Genomic DNA, 19989 nt, shown 5'->3' with positions numbered 1-19989 from the left:
TGGGAGGAGGCCTCGGAGGTCTGCTTCCTCGATCTTATTGGGTCTAACGATCGGTATGTACAATTTAAATTTATACACCAGTTACATTATACTCCTGCCAGGCTGGCCCGCATGGGATTAAACTCTACTGCTTCTTGTCCTAGGTGCGGCTCCACTGAGGCCGATTATATACATATGTTTTGGTCATGCCCTGCTTTATCAACGTATTGGTAGGACTTGTTTTCTTTTTTTAAGGACAACTTACACTTCCCCATTCCTCTCACAACGAAGGTTGGATTGCTGGGAGTGCTTAATGACTTTATATCTACAATTCATGCTCGAACTCTAAAAGGTACAGTTTTATTCTATGCTAGGAAATTGATTCTGTTACACTGGAAGAGTGCCTCTGCTCCGGAAGTCCAAATGTTGTACCGTATGGTGGATAAGGTTATACCCATCTTTAAATGTATATATAAGGGCAGGGCCTGTTCCAAAAAGTTTACCAAGATCTGGCAGCCCTGGCTTGATATTGCGGATTCCTTCTGGAAGGATACTCCGCTCTCTCAGCCATAGTGGGCTACAATCAGGAGTGGTGACGGTTGTTCTGGTGGTTGATGTTTGGAGGGGGGGGGGGTGGTTGTGGTGTGAGCGGATTCTGGAGTGGAAAGAGCCAAGATGTACAATCGTACCAAACCTACAGTTGGTGTTGGGGGAGTATGCTTTTTTTTGTTTTTGTTTTAAGAACAGCTGAAGTGAGGTGGACAGAGCCATGAAACGTGGTCTTGTCGGGAGACTTCAAGGGACTGTAAAGGTTTGTTTTTTATTTTTTAAATAGGTTCCTTTAAGCTAGTGCATTGTTGGTTCACTTACCTTTTCCTTCGATTTCCCTTCTAAATGTTCAGGGCTAGTTGCATGGCTGTGTGTGTGTGTGTGTGTGGTCAGTCTGAATGTACTAAGATTGCAAGGTATTGCAACTGTTAAATACGTAATGTTATGCGGTGTGGGGCCCAGTGTGATCCACGGTGAATACCCCGACTCACTTGTTGTTCTGGGTTCCTCGGTTGAGGAACCGGGGTAATTACTCTCAGGAGACTGTATATGTCTGTGAAGATATTGTTGATTCTATGTAAGAGATGTAACCGTTAATGCGCCTTTTTGATGATTGTATCTGCAGAAAACAAATAAACAAAGTTTAAAAAATATATATATATTTCATTTGTGTAGATTCTGCCTTTATGATGCATATATTGAGAGACTTTTTCACCTAATTGTCATATGTATAGTGAGCGAAATACAAATAAATTTGGTACCGTCTAAATGTACAATCAACTTTAGAATTACCAAAACTATTCTTTAAGGACCCACCTAGATTTCCCAATTCATCTCTATTAACTCAGGTAGATCTTTGCACTGCATAGTTGTTAGAACATCTATAGGAAATTGTATAGTTAGATTGTAGTGTGTGAGAGAGCTTTATTGTATGGTTTACTCGGTATGCTGTCATCCTTTAAAGGAATTCTGCACATTTTTTATTGTTCTTACCTACATAGTAGATACGTTTGAAAAAGGCACATGTCCATCAAGTTCAACCACTGTGTGTGTGTGTAAGTTTTTTGTGTTTGAAAGACAATCCTTACAAGCATAGGTCAAACTGCTTTGGTCTGTAAGAATTTTTTTTTATTCAGTCACATAGACAGATTTTGCAGTAATAAAATACAAAATAATTACTTGATTTTTTTTTTTTGGTGATTTTAATTTCATTTTTTCATATGTATAAAAAATATTGTAAACTATATGACATATATTTTCAAGCAATGACAAAGTAACATATTCACCATTATAAAAAAGAGCAATTTCAGGAATACAGGTCTTAACAGGTAACAGATTCTATTACACAGAGTTTGGATGGTGATAGTTTTCATGTGACATCTCACCCACCTCCCAAATCTGTGGAAAGAGCCAAGATGTACAATCGTACCAAACCTACAGTTGGTGTTGGGGGAGTATGCTTTTTTTTTTGTTTGTTTTAAGAACAGCTGAAGTGAGGTGGACAGAGCCATGAAACGTGGTCTTCTCGGGAGACTTCAAGGGACTGTAAAGGTTTGTTTTTTATTTTCTAAATATGTTCCTTTTAAGCTAGTGCATTGTTGGTTCACTTACCTTTTCCTTCGATTTCCCATCTAAATGTTTTTTTTCTTTGTCTGAATTTCTCACTTCCTGTTTCTCCTCAGTAAGCTTGCCCCCATCATCCGAGCCGTTCTGGCTAGGGGTTAGTCAGCGTGCTCGTCCCCTCCCTTGGGACTACATCCCTGCGAGGAGACGCTGTGAGTTCACAGCATGACAAATCACACCAATTCTTTTCAATGTCACTCGTTCAAATTGGTGCGACTTAAGGTCACAACGACTTTAAAAAGCTGCCTGCACTACTTTTGTTAGACTTTTGATGTGACTTCGATCCACAGAATGTAAAGTTGGATCAAAATCCCACCAAGAGTCGCATCAAAGTCACACTGGATTTGGAGACGTGCGTGGAGCTTAAAGAAAAACCATTGTAGAATCAGTTATGCAGTTTACCAATTTATTACACATGTACCAAAAATATAGAGACATTTTAATTTTTCTTTACAAACTGAAATATACATTTTATACAAAAAAAAATATATTTTTTACAAATTGTAAACACAAATCTTTTATATTTTTAAATGGCAAGGTTGGAGTGTTTGCTCCTAGTTGACAGAAAATGTACTGCTGCCACCTAGTGGCGTAAAGGCTAAGTTCACCTTTGTTCACTTTTTTTTTTTTTCTTCTAAATTCCAGCTCCCCTGTGTACCAATATAGTATTTAAGCGGAACTCCACCCTAAAGTGGAACTCCCGCTGATCGGAACCCTCCCCCCCCCTCCGGTGTCACATTTGACACCTTTCAGGGGGGAGGGGGGTGCAGATACCTGCACCTACTTCCGGTGCAGGTATTTGCACCTACTTCCGGCCACACAGTCTCGGGTAAACTGCGGGCATGACATCACCTTCCGTCCCGTTCCCCCCCCCCCCGTTGTGTTCTGGGAACACTCGGCTCCCAGAAAACAGCGGGAGCCAATCGGCAGGCGTAGCGCGACTCGCGAATGCGCCGTAGGGAACCGGGCAGTGAAGCCGGAGCGCTTCACTTCCTGGTTCCCTCACCGAGGATGGCGGGGGGCAGCAGAGTCCTCTGCTGCGGACGGCGCTGGACTCCAGGACAGGTAAGTGTCCTAATATTAAAAGTCAGCAGCTGCAGTATTTGTAGCTGCTGGCTTTTAATATTTTTTTTTTCAGCGGACATCCGCTTTAACTACTTCCGGATCGCCCACCGCACTTTGGCGACAGTGCGGCCCGGCTGTGCGAAAGTTTGTGACTTTCGGATCTGGGACGCGTGCGCTGCGGCCACCCGCTCCCACTGTGATTGGACACAGCAGGAGCCAATCAAAGGAAGCTGGAATTTAGAAAAAAAAAAAAAAAGGTGAACATAGCCTTTAATACTAGATTTACTCAAATCTGCACTTTACTAGATTTGTAGCTGATGGTTATTATGGTTTTAGACTCGTTACCATTATAAACCAATAATATAGGTAAAAAAATATTTTTTATGAAGCTCAATACTCTGTTGCTTTTACTAAAGACAATGGGCCAGATTCACAAAAGGGATACGCCGGAGTATCTACTGATACTCCGGCGTATTTTCAAATTTGCCACGTTGTATCTTAATTTGTGATTCACAAACAAGATACGACGGCTTTTGGCTAAGATCCGACAGGCTTACGGCTTCGTACGCCTTCGGATCTTAGGCTGCAATACTTTGGCTGCCGCTGGGTGGAGTTCGTGTCGTTTTCCAGCGTTGGTTATGCAAATTAGCTTTTACGGCGATCCACGAAGCTACTCGCGTGCGTTACGTCGTCGCAAGTCATTTTTTCCCGTCGCAAAGTTAAGCCTCTTTTTTCATGGCTTAACATTAGAGCAGCCATGTTAAAGTATGGCCGTCGTTCCCGCGACGAATTTCAATTTTTTTTTTTTCGGCGTAAGTTCATTACGCACGTCGCCATTCACAAACACGTCGGGGCGCCGTAATTTCACGCAAAGCACGTTGGGAAATTTACTAACGGAGCATTCTCAGAACGTTCGGCTCGGGAGCGCGCCTAATTTAAATGGTACACGCCCCATTTGAATTAGGCGGGCTTGCGCCGGACAGCTTTACGTTACACCGCAGTGCTTGGTGAATCAGGCACTTGCGCTGAAAACTTGCGGCGGTGTAACGTAAAGACAATACGTTAAGCCGCCGCGATTCTTTCTGAATCTGGCCCAATGAGTCTGTTACAAAAGTGGAGTAATCGCATTCCAAAAATCAATGGCTCCACTTTCTTTCTCTACCGCCCTCCTTCCCATTTTCTTGTCCTGTCTTCCACTTCACCCCCCCTTCCCCCAGCTGGTCTTTACTAGATACTATCCCTTTTCTGTCACAACCCCCCCCCCCCCCCCAATCATTGCCCTCTACAGAGGCTATACGCATACCTGTTTCTAACCCCCATTTCCAGTATGAGCTATCCCTGGGATTAGTGCACATTCTGAATGCTGAAACAAGCTAATGACCCGTATTGTTTTATGATAGCCTTGTGAGACCTTCTGTACACAATGTTAGTAAAGACTACACAATATCTCTGTTCCTATGTTTTATTACCTGTAAATGAATGAAAAACGAACTCCATAAATACTATTTAAGCCGAAAAGTGGAAGTAGAAAAGCTGTTTATCGTTACTAATATTTACATTACGTATTTATTCTAATGGCGGTACTCTCACAGGTATGCAGTGCACATGCCTTTCACCTCTTGCTTTGTGTTTAAAGTTTCAGCTATATTTACAGCATATTATTAGGGTCCAGTCACACCACAAAGTGTGTGTTAAGTGGAAGTAAACGTTATGCATTCACATGCTGTGTTGCATTTCAGAATGCGCTGCAATACTTTTAAAAACTATATTTTTTGTTATAGTTCACTAAGTTTTGTAAAGGAAACTTCAACTGACTGTTTTGTGTTCATGCTTATTGCATTACATGCGTTTATGCGTGTTGCACTGAAAAAAGTGTACATTTTACAGTTTATTTCAGTGCAGTGCAGCACATATCAGCATAGCACATTGGAGTGAACTACTCTTATTGAAATACATAGATTTTTTTTCAATGTACAGTATATGCACTGGCATTTGTTGTAGGTAGGTAAAACATTATTTGACCCTGCAATATAAATATATATTTTACATAGAGGTAATATTAGGACTTGTATCAGTCTTACTAATGAACTCATGTAATCCTTTGCACAGCAGAAATGAGAGTCAGAGGTTCAGCAAGTAATGGATTTGTTGCTTTGCATAGTGCTGTCAATGGCACCTCTGAACATGGTTACAGCAGAAACAGAGTACAGTATGCTGATACTCCTTCATTTACAGGCTGGGTACGTCCTGGACCTAGTTGTACTGCTTAAAGGGGTTGTAAACAACAACAAAAATGTTTTACCTCCATTGTGCAGCTCGTTTTGCACAGAGTGGCCCCGATCCACGACTTCTCGGGTCCATCGGCGGCTGTATCTGGTCCTCCCCGCAAGAACTACACACAGTCATGCGAGAGAGCTTGCATTGTGTGTAGTCCTTGCGGGCGCGCTCCCGTGACAGCAGCGCCAGCCAATGGCTGCGCTGCTTTTAATCCATCCGCTCTACCAATCAGCGGCCAGGCTGAGTGGCAAAGAGGATGTCGGGACCGAGCACGGGACTTTCGAGGGGTCAGATAAGTATAACGGGGGGCCGGTATACTCTGAAGTTTTTTCACCTTAATGCATAGAATGCATTAAGGTGAAAAAACTTTTTCCTTTATAACTCCTTTATTTACAGTGCCATTCTTAAGCTGACCATACATCATACACTTTTCCTATTACATTTTCTTTAGATTTACTTTCAACTATGTAGTAGAAGGGCCTGCCTGATTGCATACACGTTGAAAGTCTTTAGGTTTGACCTCCTATTATATGGTTTTGGTAAATCTAAAGGAAAGTTGCACAAGAAAATTGTATAATGTATGGCCAGCCTAAGATAAGTCCAAGATCTAGCTATCTGCCTGGTAGGGGATAACTGAATTATAAAGGTTGGTTGAAAATAATTACAAATTCTGTGGTGGATAATACAGCTGAGAAATGTTTTTCTACTGTGTATTTAGCCGTTTGTGTGTTTAGAAGTCCTCCAAGTCATGTATTGGGCAGAAGAACAGCTCTGAAGTGACCAATCAAAAAAGAAGAAGAGCGAGAAAGCCCATATAGGGTAGTATTTCTACAATGGTTTTATGGGATATTTACTATTCTGAAGAATTTGGTGAATATAGCTCAAATCTGGATAGGCTGCAAGTCATAAAATGGTAAACGCAACCTTCTGAGTAGGAATGTGGAGAATACCCCTGTCAACCCGTTAAAGTGTTATTAAACCCAGGTCCCTGCATTCACTATATCACAGTACTCAGAACATGGAATTTTTTTTTTTTTTTAAATATAAAACAGATAAATACCTTTTCTCATCAGCCGTATATAGTAGTTTTGTGGCTTCTATCAGTGTCCAGCTGAGCACTGGTTAGAGCTTGTAGGAGGAGTTTCCATTCTCCTCTGACTGTCCTATGAGGCTACATGACCCCTGACTTTCTGTCTGGACAGTGCTGATTGGCCCCGTGCTGATCACATGCACCCCCCCCAAAAAAACTCTCTAGTAATACACACCAAACTGAGCATGTGCAGTGTGCCCCCAAGGCTCTGTACTATCAAGATATGGATTGGGGACAATGGAAGGAGGTCAGGATAGGAGAAGGCAGGATCAAACAACCCTTTTACACAATGTGGAGGAAAAACCCCTTAGGCTCCACAGTATGTATAACAAGCATGCTTTACTGAATATACAGACTGATTTTATTGTTGTGGGTTTAGTAACACTTTAAGTGTTGAATCATTAGAGGCACATGTGATGACATGCAGTGATATTAACAAAAGGGATCAAAGTCCTAGTAGTTCACATGATGAACCATCAATATTATTTAAAACATCCAAAAGACATGTTTCGTACCTGAACGTGCCACTTTCCCAGATCTATGGTGTTACATACAAAGTTCTATGCTTTCTGATTCACCAGTGATCATCACCGTACATTCTGTGTAAGGCAACTGGCCATTGCTGGTGCTGCTGGAAAGCGGTGTCCACCATAGAGCCACAAAACTCCTTATATGGGTGTTTTAAATAATACTGAAATATTTACAAATGGAATCAGAGTCCTTGTAATTCACATGATGAATTTTTTTAAAACACCCAGAAGACAGGTTTGGTGGCTGAAAATGCCACTTCCTCAGTTCTGTGGTGCACACTGCTTTTCATTGACACAACGGCCCATTAATGGGTTATACAAGTACAAAAGATGACATTATGCTTTGCTAGTACTGTTCAGAGTTGACATGATTAGAGATAGAATCGGTTTTGTTACCAAGTTTATATCTTTCTAACTGTTTTATGTTAGTAAAAGTGGAAAAAGATTCTTGTCTGATCTTGCTGAGATTGCCTCAATGTCTATAGGGACCTTAAAAGAAGGACAGTTTGGTGTTGTCGGTTGCTGGCAAGTTGAACCACATTCTGCCTCCTTATATCATGCAAGATAAAGTATTCACACTTGCTTTTTCTGTTACCCCAACTGCAGTAGTCATTGCAAAGCTAAATGAAAATGTTCCTTGATAGATTTTCCACAATGTAGAAAGGACATTTCAGATGCAAGAGAGTAAAGCCCTGTACATACGACCGGGATTCTCGTCAGGAAAAAAACTTTGTTTTTCCTGGCAAGATATTCTTGCCGGCCGAGTGTACACACGTACGATTCAAAAGAACCGCCATTCTTTTGAATGGCACGAACGCGGTGACGTCATCGACTACGACGAGCATGTGTTCATCACATTCGATGCCATCGCCGCCATCTTGCTTCACCCTACCTATGCCTTGGAAGCTACCGCACATGCGTCAAAGTAATTTTGAGCATGCACGGGTTTCCATGGAGGCAGGTAAGTATACACAAGCTCGGGTTTCTCGTCAGGAAAACAATGCAGAGAATCACGACGACAAAATAGAGAACAGGTTCTCTATTTTTCTCGTCTAGATTCTGGGCAGTTTTCTTGACGAGAAACCTCAAAGCCTCGTACACACGCATGGTTTACTCGTCAAGAAAGCTCTGCCAGCAGTTGTCTTGCTGTTTCTGGTCGAGAAAACCGTGCGTGTATACAAGGCTTGATACCATGACACTAATGTTACGGCCTACCCTTTGAGAGATATAAGAAACTTGTTGGTGGTTCAACCAAAACTGAATTAAAAGTTCTATTTGGAGCTGACCTGTAACATACAGGGTCACACCTATTGAATGTTAAGTATAAATATAAATTTAACACATAGGCTGATGTCATGGCTTCTTCTCATAAATTATTCAGGAATCTATACTGCATTTTTGCATTTCTTCAATTGCTTGTGGTTGATCTGCTGAAGACACAAAGAAAAAATGCTATACAGAAGGGTCACTGCAGTATAACAAGATACACCATTTTTAATACGAAAATAGATATATATTTATTCTAGTCACTACGCTAAAAATGGATTTTCTCTGAAAAACAATACTGATAATGCAACTTTTAGGCACTGTAGAACCTAAATTAGCATGATAATGTTTTCGTTTTGCATATATTACAATTGTTGCAGCTCAGCTAAAAAATACAGAAAACATTTTTTTCTGTGGGTTAATTTGTTGACAGCCAACCCATATATACCAAATGTCCCTGGGCAAATATTAAGCCAGACGTATTATGTTTTTTCAGCTCAACTATTAAGAAAATCCTTTATTAATGCTTCCTCATACTAAAGGTCACATGTGCTAGTGTGCCTTTCTTTGAGTGGTAATGTGCCTTCTAAGTTAGTGTCAGTAGTATTTCTTGAGAACTTACGACTTCTTCTTGTCATAGTCTGGATGCGTTGAGAGAGGTGTTTCCGAAACTTCTTGGTGAGAAAGCAATAGATAATAGGGTCCAGCACACAGTTGGTACTCATAAGGCACAATGTGATTTGATGTGCATCATTCAGAACCTGTCGAAAGCCACAGTCATTCTCGTGCCACAGTCTCAGCACTGTGAGAGTCCAGGGTCCATGCACAATGTGGTGCGGAACAAAACATATCACAAAAACTCCAAGAACTGTGACTACCATATACAGAGCACGACGTTTCATTTCTATGCTCTGTTTGGCTGCCACTGACTGGGTGGTCAAGGTCCTAAAAATCACCACATTACAAATCAATATGACGAGGAACACAACAAAGAAAGCGGCAATTAGAATGAAGTGGATGACAGCCACGGGACCTCTGTTTTCAGGGTTGTATCCTTCAAAGCAGCGGGTGTAGTTAAGCCCATCATTAGCCTTTACCTGGTTGGTGCCAGGGGTAACAAGAAAGAACAAAGAACTTCCAAATACAAGTATCCAAACAAAAGCAGAGATGCACAGTCCTTTTTTCCTGGCTGTTGATTGTGCTACTTCCACAGGATTTGTTACAGCCTGAAATCTGTTGTAACTGATGACTGCTAACAAGGCTACTGAGCAATATGTATTGATGAAGAAGAAACAGCCTGCCACATTGCAGAGAAAATGTGGCATTACCCAGTTGCCTCCATAATTATAGTAAACAATCCACAGGGGCAAAGTCACTATGAATAACAGGTCGGCCACAGTAAGATTGATCATAAAAATTTTGATGTCACTCAGCCTTTTAGCAGGATAAACCTCTGCGAAGACCCACAATACATAGCTGTTAGCAATAAAGCCAAAGACAAAAATAATGCTGTAAGTCACTGTAAAGAATTTGTATCTAAATTCAGAATCCACGTTACATGGGTCTTCTATGCTGGTATTACCTTCCAGAGACATTTTTCTGAAACATAAAAAAAAAGTGATCTGTAGATAAGAAATACGCTGATTGGTCATTTTTTTTTCTACTTTTCCAAAAACATAGCAATGGGTATGACAGTTTTCTTGTTTTAAATTTACACAGTTCAGCTCAATCTTCTCTGCAAAGTCTCCTTCCTCTTTATCTAGTTTTATCTGATGTGTTCATATTTATGGGAAAATAGATGCAGTTAAAGTTAATTCTTTAATGCTAAATCTGGGGAGAGATTGCAAGACCAGTGACAACAGAGTTACCCTACCAGGGGTCTTAAACTGGTTGCCCTCCAGCTGTTGCGAAACTACAAGTCCCATGAGGCATTACAAGGCTGACAGTTACAAGCATGACTCCCACCGGCAGAAGCATGATGTGACTTGTAGTTTCGCAAACAGCTGGAGGGCCGCCAGTTTGAGACCCCCTGCCCTAAAATGAACTAGTTTGAGATTCAGTATGTTTTACAACAAACATAGTGCCAAGGAAAGCTTAAAAACCAGTAAGAAATTGACCAAGTTCTATCTTTTGCATTAGTGTATACAAGTATGTAATGTTAATTATTTTACAGCGTAACTTCACCTTTGTTGAGAAAAAACATTCCCACCTAGGTGATCTATTTACATTGCAGTGGTTTTAACAAACTTTATTGCAGATTCCTACCTTCTGTTTGTTCCTCTGTACTGATTGAGTCTAATGGGAGTGGTTTCATAATTATAATTTATCAACCAGCTGCTGCAGAATCAGGGCTCTAATGAGGAAAGCTGCTAGATCTGCATCCCTTTAGACATTATTTCTTATTGGGAGTATCTTGCCAAAAATTTGATTTTTGTTGCAGGGGATGCCAAAAATCTGACTTTAATCTTAGTGCAGACTTCTGGGAAAATCAGTGAGCCAATCACACAAGCAGGAAATTATGTATCTGGGGGACGTTCTGTACAGGTAGTCATATTGCATTACACTTTGCAGAAAATTACAGAGCCGCAGATTGAAAAGGAAAGATCATTTTTAATAACATTCAATTACAATATAACTTTTGTCGCAATTCTATATCCTATATTATTATTTTTTTATTTGTTATTTTTAGTCCCATAAAAGTGGAGTTAACCCTTTAACCGCTTGCCGCCCACTGCACGCAGATATACGTCTGCAGCATGGCACTGGCAGGCAAAAGGACGTATATATACATCCCCTTTAAGAAGCTGCATTGTGGACGCTTCGTTCTCGGGTAAGTAATTCATTATTAACTAGTATGCTATACATACTAGCTCATTATGCCTTTGTCTTGCAGGGTTTACTTCCTCTTGAAGTGTGAAAATCTGGTGCAGCTCTGCATAAAATCCAATCAGCTTCCAGATTTTTTTTTTTTTTTGGTCAAAGAATAATTGAACACGCTGAAGTTAGAAGCTGATTGGCTATCATGCACAGCTGCACCAGATTTAGCACTCGCCAGTTTTAGTAAATCAACCCCCCCAGGGTACATTCAGTTGGGCTTCAATCTGTGAAGAACTGCAGTGGCTAATCTGAAGGTATTTTATGCTTGGGTATAAAAAGGAGGCCTGCTAGTAGACATAATGAGCCAAATTATTGCAGATATTAGTTATATGGAATCAATAGGAGAGCTACCTACAAGAAACAATACATACAAATAGAGGGGTTACCGCAGCTATAGAAGGGCTTGGCTGATAATGCTGTTGATCAGTTGAAGAATCAACAAAACCTAGGTATAAATATTGCTACAATAAAGATGTAAATTGTAATTCTGTATGAACATTTCTGAGCTCTTGTATTCTTAAACAATGTGAAATTGACTATAAATTCTGCAATATTAGCGGCTGTATACAGAAATAAATAAAGAGATTACCTTCTAACCAAAGACAAAATGAGTTGTGCCTCCTGTGGTTTGGTCTTCTCACTTCGTTATAGATATTGGTTATTGCAAAGATGCTCCTTTTGCTGAAATATGTCGATATACACTGATTGCAGAGTAAATGTTCTGGGGAGTAACAGGAAACCCCCGGCACCTATAGATAAAAAAGGAGAAGTGGTAAGATGTAAGAAGTATTTCATAAAGCTGGGTTTTTGTAACAGTGATTGAGAGTTCAGTCTCGTCATACTGCACAAGTTTCCGAGTCATTGTGCAGCCAAGCCCTATAGCTGAAATGATCTATTACACAGTATAGACCGTTTGTGATAATGAAAAAAATGTACTTTTATGGCTCCAGATCGTATCATAGATAAGGCTGTATAATTGCTATGACATTTATTGTACCAGTGCCTGGCCAAACCTGGTTAGAGAAGGGAGCACCAAGCCTCAGAATTTACAAATGGTGATAGTTCATTTTATGTTTTTGTTTCCATCTGTTTATTACTGGACATTTATTTGTAGTAAATTCAGCATGACAACTGGTAATGGGGTGCAGAAAATGTTACAAGGACTTTTTGCATTTCAATAAAAAAAATTAAACTAGCTCTCCTTTCCTGTGTTTGGGGGGTCTGCAGAGTTGATGATTTTTTTTTCGTAAAAAAAAGAATATGCAATTTTGTAAACATGTGATGTAAATCCAATATAACCCAGTATAGTTATGCACATATACATTTTTTCCTTTTTATTTTACAGTGCAGTCTGCTGCTATCAGATTATATATTAGTACACTTTACACACATATATTCAACTTTACCACACAGCTTTATTGCTGCAAACAAATAAGATTTTTGTACTTGCCAAAAATTACTTTTTTTTTATCTCAGTTTGAGAGACACAAGAATATTGGTAATCGTTAAACAGTCTGGTTATACTGCCACCTACTGGAGGTTAGGACACTGACAAAAAATGTTAAGCCAGCCCCCATATAACCTTGCATCCTGCCTCAGTTTTGTGAGCAAGCGGTACAAGAGCCAATAACACAGAGGACAGGACAGAATGATGGATTAAAGGGGTTGTAAAGGTACAATTTTTTTTTTCTCCTAAATAGCTTCCTTTACCCTAGTGCAGTCCTCCTTCACTTACCTCATCCTTTGATTTTGCTTTTAAATGTCCTTATTTCTTCTGAGAAATCCTCACTTCCTGTTCTTCTGTCTGTAACTCCACACAGTAATGTGAGGCTTTCTCCCTGGTGTGGAGTGTCATGCTCGCCCCCTCCCTTGGACTACAGGAGAGTCAGGACGCGCTCTACGTTGCAGATAGAGAAAGGAGCTGTGTGTTAGTGGGCGTCCTGACTCTCCTGTAGTCCAAGGGAGGGGGCGAGCATGACACTTCACACCAGGGAGAAAGCCTTGCATTACTGTGTGGAGTTACAGACAGAAAAACAGGAAGTGAGGATTTCCCAGAAGAAATAAGGACATTTAAAAACAAAATCGAAGGTTGAGGTAAGTGAAGGAGGATTGCACTAATGTAAAGGAAGCGATTTAGGAAAGAAAATTGTGCCTTTACAATCCCTTTAAGTAAGTATAAAAATATTTTTTCTTTAGCATGTACTGAAGGACACAGGAATTTAAAAAATTCTTAAAAAATCTGGACATCCAAAAGCATCCCAATTGATGGGTGGGCAATAGCCAGTAAGAGATCCAACAGATGTGGGAATTATATTAAAAAGAGTACCTAAAGGATTCAACTTCTGAACAAAGGTTGGATGAACAAGGGCCAACAAATTATGGAAATTGACATTGCCAAGGGGTGGGCACCAAGGATTACCTTTCCAGCTCTAAACCATGACAGATAATTGCCACTAAGGGGAAACACTGCAACCTGAAGAAGTGATGGACCTCAATCAAGGAAGTGGAGCACTAACTAACCATCACAGAACATCAGGTGAAACAGCACATTACCTGAAAAGGTAATCAAAAGCTAATGTTGTAAAAAAAAAAAAAAATAGAGTACATGACTGTCCAGCGATGGATACTTCCTTACAAGGAGGGAGAGTGAGGCACTCACAAGCAGAAATCTCACTGATCAAAGTGGGGGTTATTAGAGCAGGGGATCCAAAAGACAATATCTTATCTCTAGGAAAGACAGTGGGGTAGATTCAGGTAGGACTTGCGCCGACGTATCTTGATATGCGCCGCGTAAGTCAAAAATTGCGCCGCCGTAACGCTGCGCCGTACCCACAAAAAGAAATACGACTGAAATTAGGCATCTTCCGACCGACGTAACTTTTCTCTGCCGGCGCATTTTATGTGCATTTTTACGCTGTGCGCATCTTGCGCTCCCATTTGTTTTCCTATGCAAATGAGGGAGATCCGCTGATTCAAACATGCGCGTGTCATCCGCAGTCTGCGCACAAGTTGTACGGCCAGCGCAAACTTGTTCCTCATAAAAGCAGGGGCAACTTAGCACCAGACGGACACAGGTCAGCTAGAGAGCAGCTACAGCAGCACCAATACGGACGAGCTGAGCACCCACACTTGCAGGACAACACATCTGTGTGCCAACATGCTAGGGGCAGCCATGACTCTAGCAATACTACTGAGTGGACCGACTCGTAGGAGGGCACAGGAGAGGATATACCGAACGTGCATTAACGTCTTTGGCATAGGGGATTCGGAGGTGTTTCGCATCTTCAGATTCAGCCCTGAAGCCATCCAGGAAATAGCCACAATCCTGCATGATGACATCACCAGCAAGACACATCGTGCACATGCAGTGGAGCCACTGGTCAAGGTACTGGCAACACTCCATTTCCTGGCAAGTGGCTAGTTTCAGCGTACGAGTGGAGTGGTGGCTGGGATGTCACAATCCTCCATGAGCAGATGTCTGCACCAGGTTGTCCTCGCAATCCTCAGACGCATGTCCCACCACATCATCAAACCCACCCAGGAGCATCTGCGGCAGAAGGCAATGACAGATTTCTATCAAATTGCCAGATTCCCACGCACTGTGGGGGCCGTTGATTGCACACATGTGGCACTACGGCCCCCCCGTGACACAGAGCACATATACTGCAATCAGAAGCATTGGCATTCCATCAACGTACAGGTGATAGCCGATGCCCAATGCCTCATATGGCACGTCCGTGCCAAACACCCAGGGTCCTGCCACGACGGCTTCATATACCGTCAGAGCAGCATCCCAACAGAATTTGAACAGAACGTGTACAGGGACAGCTGGTTGGTGAGTGACATGGGTGTCAAGCATGACTGCCCCCTCCCCCCAGGATGCAGACATCACGAGGGGCACATGCAAGACTAACATCAACTTGTCTTTTCCCTTCCAGGTGACGCGGCATATGCACTTGGACCCCATCTCATGACTCCATTCCGGAATCCCCAAACCCCAGGAGAGGAAAGATACAATGAAGCACACATACGTACCAGTGCAGTGGTGGAACGCACCTTTGGCCTCCTGAAGTCCCGTTTCCGATGCCTGGATAAGTCTGGGGGGACCCTGTTGTATTCCCCAAACTTTGTGTGCCAGATCATCGGTGCATGTTGTATTCTGCACAACTTCGCCATGAGAAGGGGCCTGCAGATTGACATACGTGATGACCTGACCCCCGACCCACGCAATCCCCCCTAACCAACTCTACCCGGTCTACTGAGGGAAGAGCAGTCAGGAGTTGTCTCGTGGAACGCCTCTTTGCACGTTAAACACACACATTCATCATGTCAGAAGTAGAATGCACGCATGCACACCACTGTGGTCCCTAGCACACACACCCCACATCCACATCAAATTGGATTAGACCAAAGTACACCGCACGGTACTTGGGAGCAGCAACGCCACGCCAAGGCTCCAATTATGTCGCTGTACATTCATACACCTTTCACACGGCAGAGAGTGACACCCCTTTGCCAGCAGGAGTGACACCCCCCATTCACACACCAGTCACACTGTAGTTTACACTCCTCACCGTGTGTAGGGACTACAAAATAAACAAGAACAAACAAACTTTGAGCATGAAAATCAAAAATAATCCAGCTCATATTCAGAGCATAAATATACAAAAAGAAGCTCATATTCAGAGCATAAATATAAACAAAAAGAAGCTCATATTCAGAGCATAAATATACAAAAAGAAGCTCATATTCAGAGCATAAACATAAACAAAAAGAAGCTCATATTCAGAGCATAAATATACAAAAAGAAGCTCATATTCAGAGCATAAATATACAAAAAGAAGCTCATATTCAGAGCATAAATATAAACAAAAAGAAGCTCATATTCAGAGCATAAATATACAAAAAGAAGCTCATATTCAGAGCATAAATATAAACAAATAGAAGCTCATATTCAGAGCATAAATATAAACAAAAAGAAGCTCATATTCAGAGCCAAAAAATTAAAAACACAAAAAAAAGCAGAGTTGGGGCCAAAAAAAAATTCATCTTCTTTTTCTTTTGCCCAGGCTGGTGCCACGGGTCCCCCGGCTATGGCTCCTCAGTTGGTGTGATGGAGCCTGGGGTGGGGGGGAGGAGCATCATCCCCTACTTGCTCACTCCTGGCAGGTGGTGCCTGCCTGCCCTTCATTGCGTTGGCCAGGCGGGTGAGCACAGAATTGGTCTGCGCCAGCATCCGAAGCTGCCGGGTGGTGTTCTGGTGCTGGTGCCGCCGTGTTTGTCTCCCCTCCTCACGCACAGCAGCAGTGTTGGCCTCTACAGCCCCTGCCAACCTGCTCACCTCTGCTGTGAGCACTGCTGTGGTAGCCTGCTGCTCCACCATGCAGGTGACCATCGCCTGACTTCCTGCAGGCTTGCAGTATTTTTGGTTCCCAGCTCCGCATGCAGGGTGAGGGCCTGCTGCACTGACACTGCGCATGCAGCCTGTGACTTGGCAGAGGAGGCCAGGCTGTCCGCCACCCGCCGCAAGTCTCCCACCATAGCCCCAATATGGCGGGTCTGACGGCCCTGCTCCTCCTGCAGCCCTTCTTGGAGGCCTCCGGGTACACCCCTCGTCTTAAAGAGCCTTCCTGGGAGGAGAGGCTGGGGCCCGTGCTGATGGAGAAGACGGGGAGGGGCTTGCCCTGGAGGGGGTTGACGTGATGGTCGGGGAGGTGGTGGGGAGTTCAGGGATGGTGGAATCCTCCTCAAGATATATTGAGTCCTCATGGTGGAGGTCAATGGACTCCTCCAAAACAATCTCCATAGATGTTCTATGGGCGCTCTCCTCCACCAACATGCCCAGGATTTCCATGGGGGCCGACTGGACCACATGATGTTGTGGGTCGCCCTGCAGCCGACGACGGCCCAGCTTCATCCTCAACATCTGTGGATGACACAAAAAAACACATGTTGGTAGAGCCACACACTTGTCACATGTTCCCTTCTACCCCCTCCCATGCTACACACCAAATAGGAGATAAAACACACTTACCTGTCCACAAGTCCCCAACAGTGGAGTCGTATCCTGGGAAGCCCTCCACCTGCTCCTGCGACAAACACTGTGCAACTATCTCCTCCTCCGGTGTTAACCGCAGTGGGCAGGCTGGTCCTCCTCCCGTGCCCCTGGCATATTTTCTAATAAGGACCAATTTGTCCCGGACCCGACGCCACATGTTGTTAAGTTTTTTTTGGATATCATCCCAACTCCGCTCTTCATTGCCAATGGCATTGATATCCAGGGTGATAGCCTCATAAATTGTCCTCCTCTGTGACGTGCTCGTGTTTTTGCGCTGGGCACCATACAAGGCGGCGTCATATTTGGTCAGTGCCGCCAACATGACCTCCATCTCCGCTGCATTCAAGTTGCGTTTCCTCTTTTTCTCCTTCTGAGGAGTTGCCATGTCAAGTTGTTTGCAAAATTACCTTGCTCAGGGGGGTGAAAAAAGCCGGATGTAATGTTGCGCAGAACAGGCGCATGTCTGGGTGTATTTATGCGCTCTGCTTAAGCAGGTGGGCCAGCGTATCCCAGGAAGTAGGACGGGCGTAGTTGTGCACATGCGCACAGGGAAGCGATCAGACATCCACGGGACTGCGCATGCTCCGTCGAGGATACGCCGGGCGTAATCCACTGCTCAACGTTCAGCCCATCATTTGCATAAGGGCACACCCACTTACACTTGCGCCTTCAAATTTCTGGTACGCTGGCGCAAAGTTACGCGAAAATGCCTGCTGAATACTATGATAACCTCGAACGATTACGCAGGCATATGAGATATACGCTACGCCGGAATAAGGATGCGCCCATCTACCTGAATCTACCCCAGTGTCATTACAAATTACACAGTCAACGCTATTTAGCGCAGAGAGTAGATCACCTGGTCTGTTGCAGGGGGAGTTATCAAATATTTAATTATCAAAGATTAACCACTAGATTAATCCCCAGTGACTCAGAAACTGTCTTTTCTTGAAAAGTCAGACTAAGGACTAGACAAGAGTATCCATCCCATAGGGAAGTCCTTCCAGGGTGGAGGAAAGAGACAATCCCCAGCTTGGTGCCTTGCCCAAATTACAGAATCCCTAACTCCAAGGGAGAGATAAAAGAGGACTGAGACACTACAGTAACATTGGTATTGACATTGTCAAGAACAGGTCTGAAGAGGTGCATTCCCTTATAGGGCAAGTGAATCAGATATTATTTGTGCATATCCTCAATGTCCCAGGCACTTAGTCAAATGACTTGCACACGGCTTATGTGTAAGGTAAAGTCTACAGGCGTGGAAATATCAGTTTGTAAATGGATAGAAAACTGTCTAAAAGACAGAATTCAGAGAGTAGTGGTTAATGATTCCTACTCTGAATGGTCTAAGGTTATCAGTGGTGTACCCCAAGGTTCAGTGCTGGGACCCTTATTTTTTAATATCTTTATAAATGATATTAGGTCTGGGATCAAAAGTAAAATTTCTGTCTTTGCAGATGACACCAAGCTATGCAGTGGAATAACGTCCGTACAGGATGTCTACAATTTACACGCCGACCTCAATGCACTGTCTAATTGGGCGACTATGTGGCAGATGAGGTTTAATGTTGATAAATGTAAAGTTATGCACTTGGGGGCCAAGAATATGCACGCATCATACATAATACTAGTGGGAGTACAACTGGGGGGATCCATAGTGGAGAAGATTCTGTGGGTTTTGGTAGATCATAAGCTCAATAATTGGCATGCAATGCCAAGCTGCGATTTCCAAAGCGAGCAAAGTCCTTTCTTGTATTACGAGAGATATGGACTCCAGAGAGAGATATAATTTTGCCCCTGTTCAAATCATTAGTAAGGCCGCATACAGACGAGCAAACGATCCTGTCCGCTCGGGCCTACACACGACCGAACATGTCTGCTGAAACTGGTCCGCGGACCAGTTTCAGCAGACATGTTCGGTCGTGTGTACGGGGCCTTAGACCTCATCTGGAATATGCAGTTCAGTTTTGGGCACCAGTTCTCAAAAAGTATATTGGGGGAACTGGAGAAAGTGCAGAGAAGGGCAACCAAACTGATAAGAGGCATGGAGGAGCTCAGCTATGAGGAAAGATTAGAGGAACTGAAGAAGAGGAGATTAAGGGGGGATATGATCAACATGTACAAATATATAAGGGGTCCATATAGTGAACTTGATGTTGAGTTATTACCTTTACGGTCAACACAGAGGACAAGGGGGCACTCTTTACGTCTTGAGGAAAAGAGATTTCATTTCCAAATACGGAAAGGTTTCTTCACAGTAAGAGCTGTGAAAATGTGGAATAGACTCCCTCCAGAGGTGGTTTTGGCCAGCTCAGTAGATTGCTTTAAGAAAGGCCGGAATACTTTCCTAAATGTACGTAATATAACTGGGTACTAACATTTATAGGTAAAGTTGATTCAGGGAAAATCCGATTGCCTGGGGATCAGGAAGGAATTTTTTTCCTCTGCTGTAGCAAATTGGAGCATGCTCTGCTGGGGTTTTTCCCCTTCCTCTGGGTAGAGAATTGGGTATATGGGATTGTACGATATTTTTTAGTTTATTTTAATGCTTGAACTTGTGTATTTTTTCAACCTGACTAACTATGTAAAATAATGCCCTATGTATTTAAACAGAGAGCACCCCTATAAGAGACAAAAGTTGAGATGCTTGTGAGAGATCATCAAAGCTGAGATTC

General features: G+C 42.8%; 1 protein-coding gene across 3 annotated transcripts; it reads right to left on the bottom strand.

Moving 5' to 3' along the window:
- Positions 1–8212: 8212 nt before the first annotated feature.
- Positions 8213–12210, bottom strand: PTAFR (platelet activating factor receptor). 3 transcript variants are annotated; one of them, XM_040338038.1, is made up of 3 exons: positions 11846–12210; positions 9002–9978; positions 8213–8543 (listed from the first exon to the last, which is right to left on the bottom strand). In XM_040338038.1, the coding sequence occupies exons 2-3, from the start codon at positions 9972–9974 to the stop codon at positions 8491–8493; spliced, it is 1026 nt and encodes a 341-aa protein (XP_040193972.1). In that variant the 5' UTR covers positions 9975–9978; positions 11846–12210; the 3' UTR covers positions 8213–8490. The 3 variants fall into 3 exon arrangements, with proteins under 3 accessions (XP_040193972.1, XP_040193973.1, XP_040193971.1); XM_040338039.1 differs by having other exon boundaries at positions 8213–8540; XM_040338037.1 differs by having other exon boundaries at positions 8213–9978; positions 11846–12204.
- Between the last annotated feature and the right edge of the window lie 7779 nt (positions 12211–19989).

Source organism: Rana temporaria, chromosome 2 (genome assembly GCF_905171775.1).
Source record: "Rana temporaria chromosome 2, aRanTem1.1, whole genome shotgun sequence".
NCBI classification, from domain to species: Eukaryota; Metazoa; Chordata; class Amphibia; order Anura; family Ranidae; genus Rana; species Rana temporaria.
The sequence above is the reverse complement of the archived record's forward strand: the minus strand, read 5'-3'. Positions and strand labels throughout refer to the sequence as shown.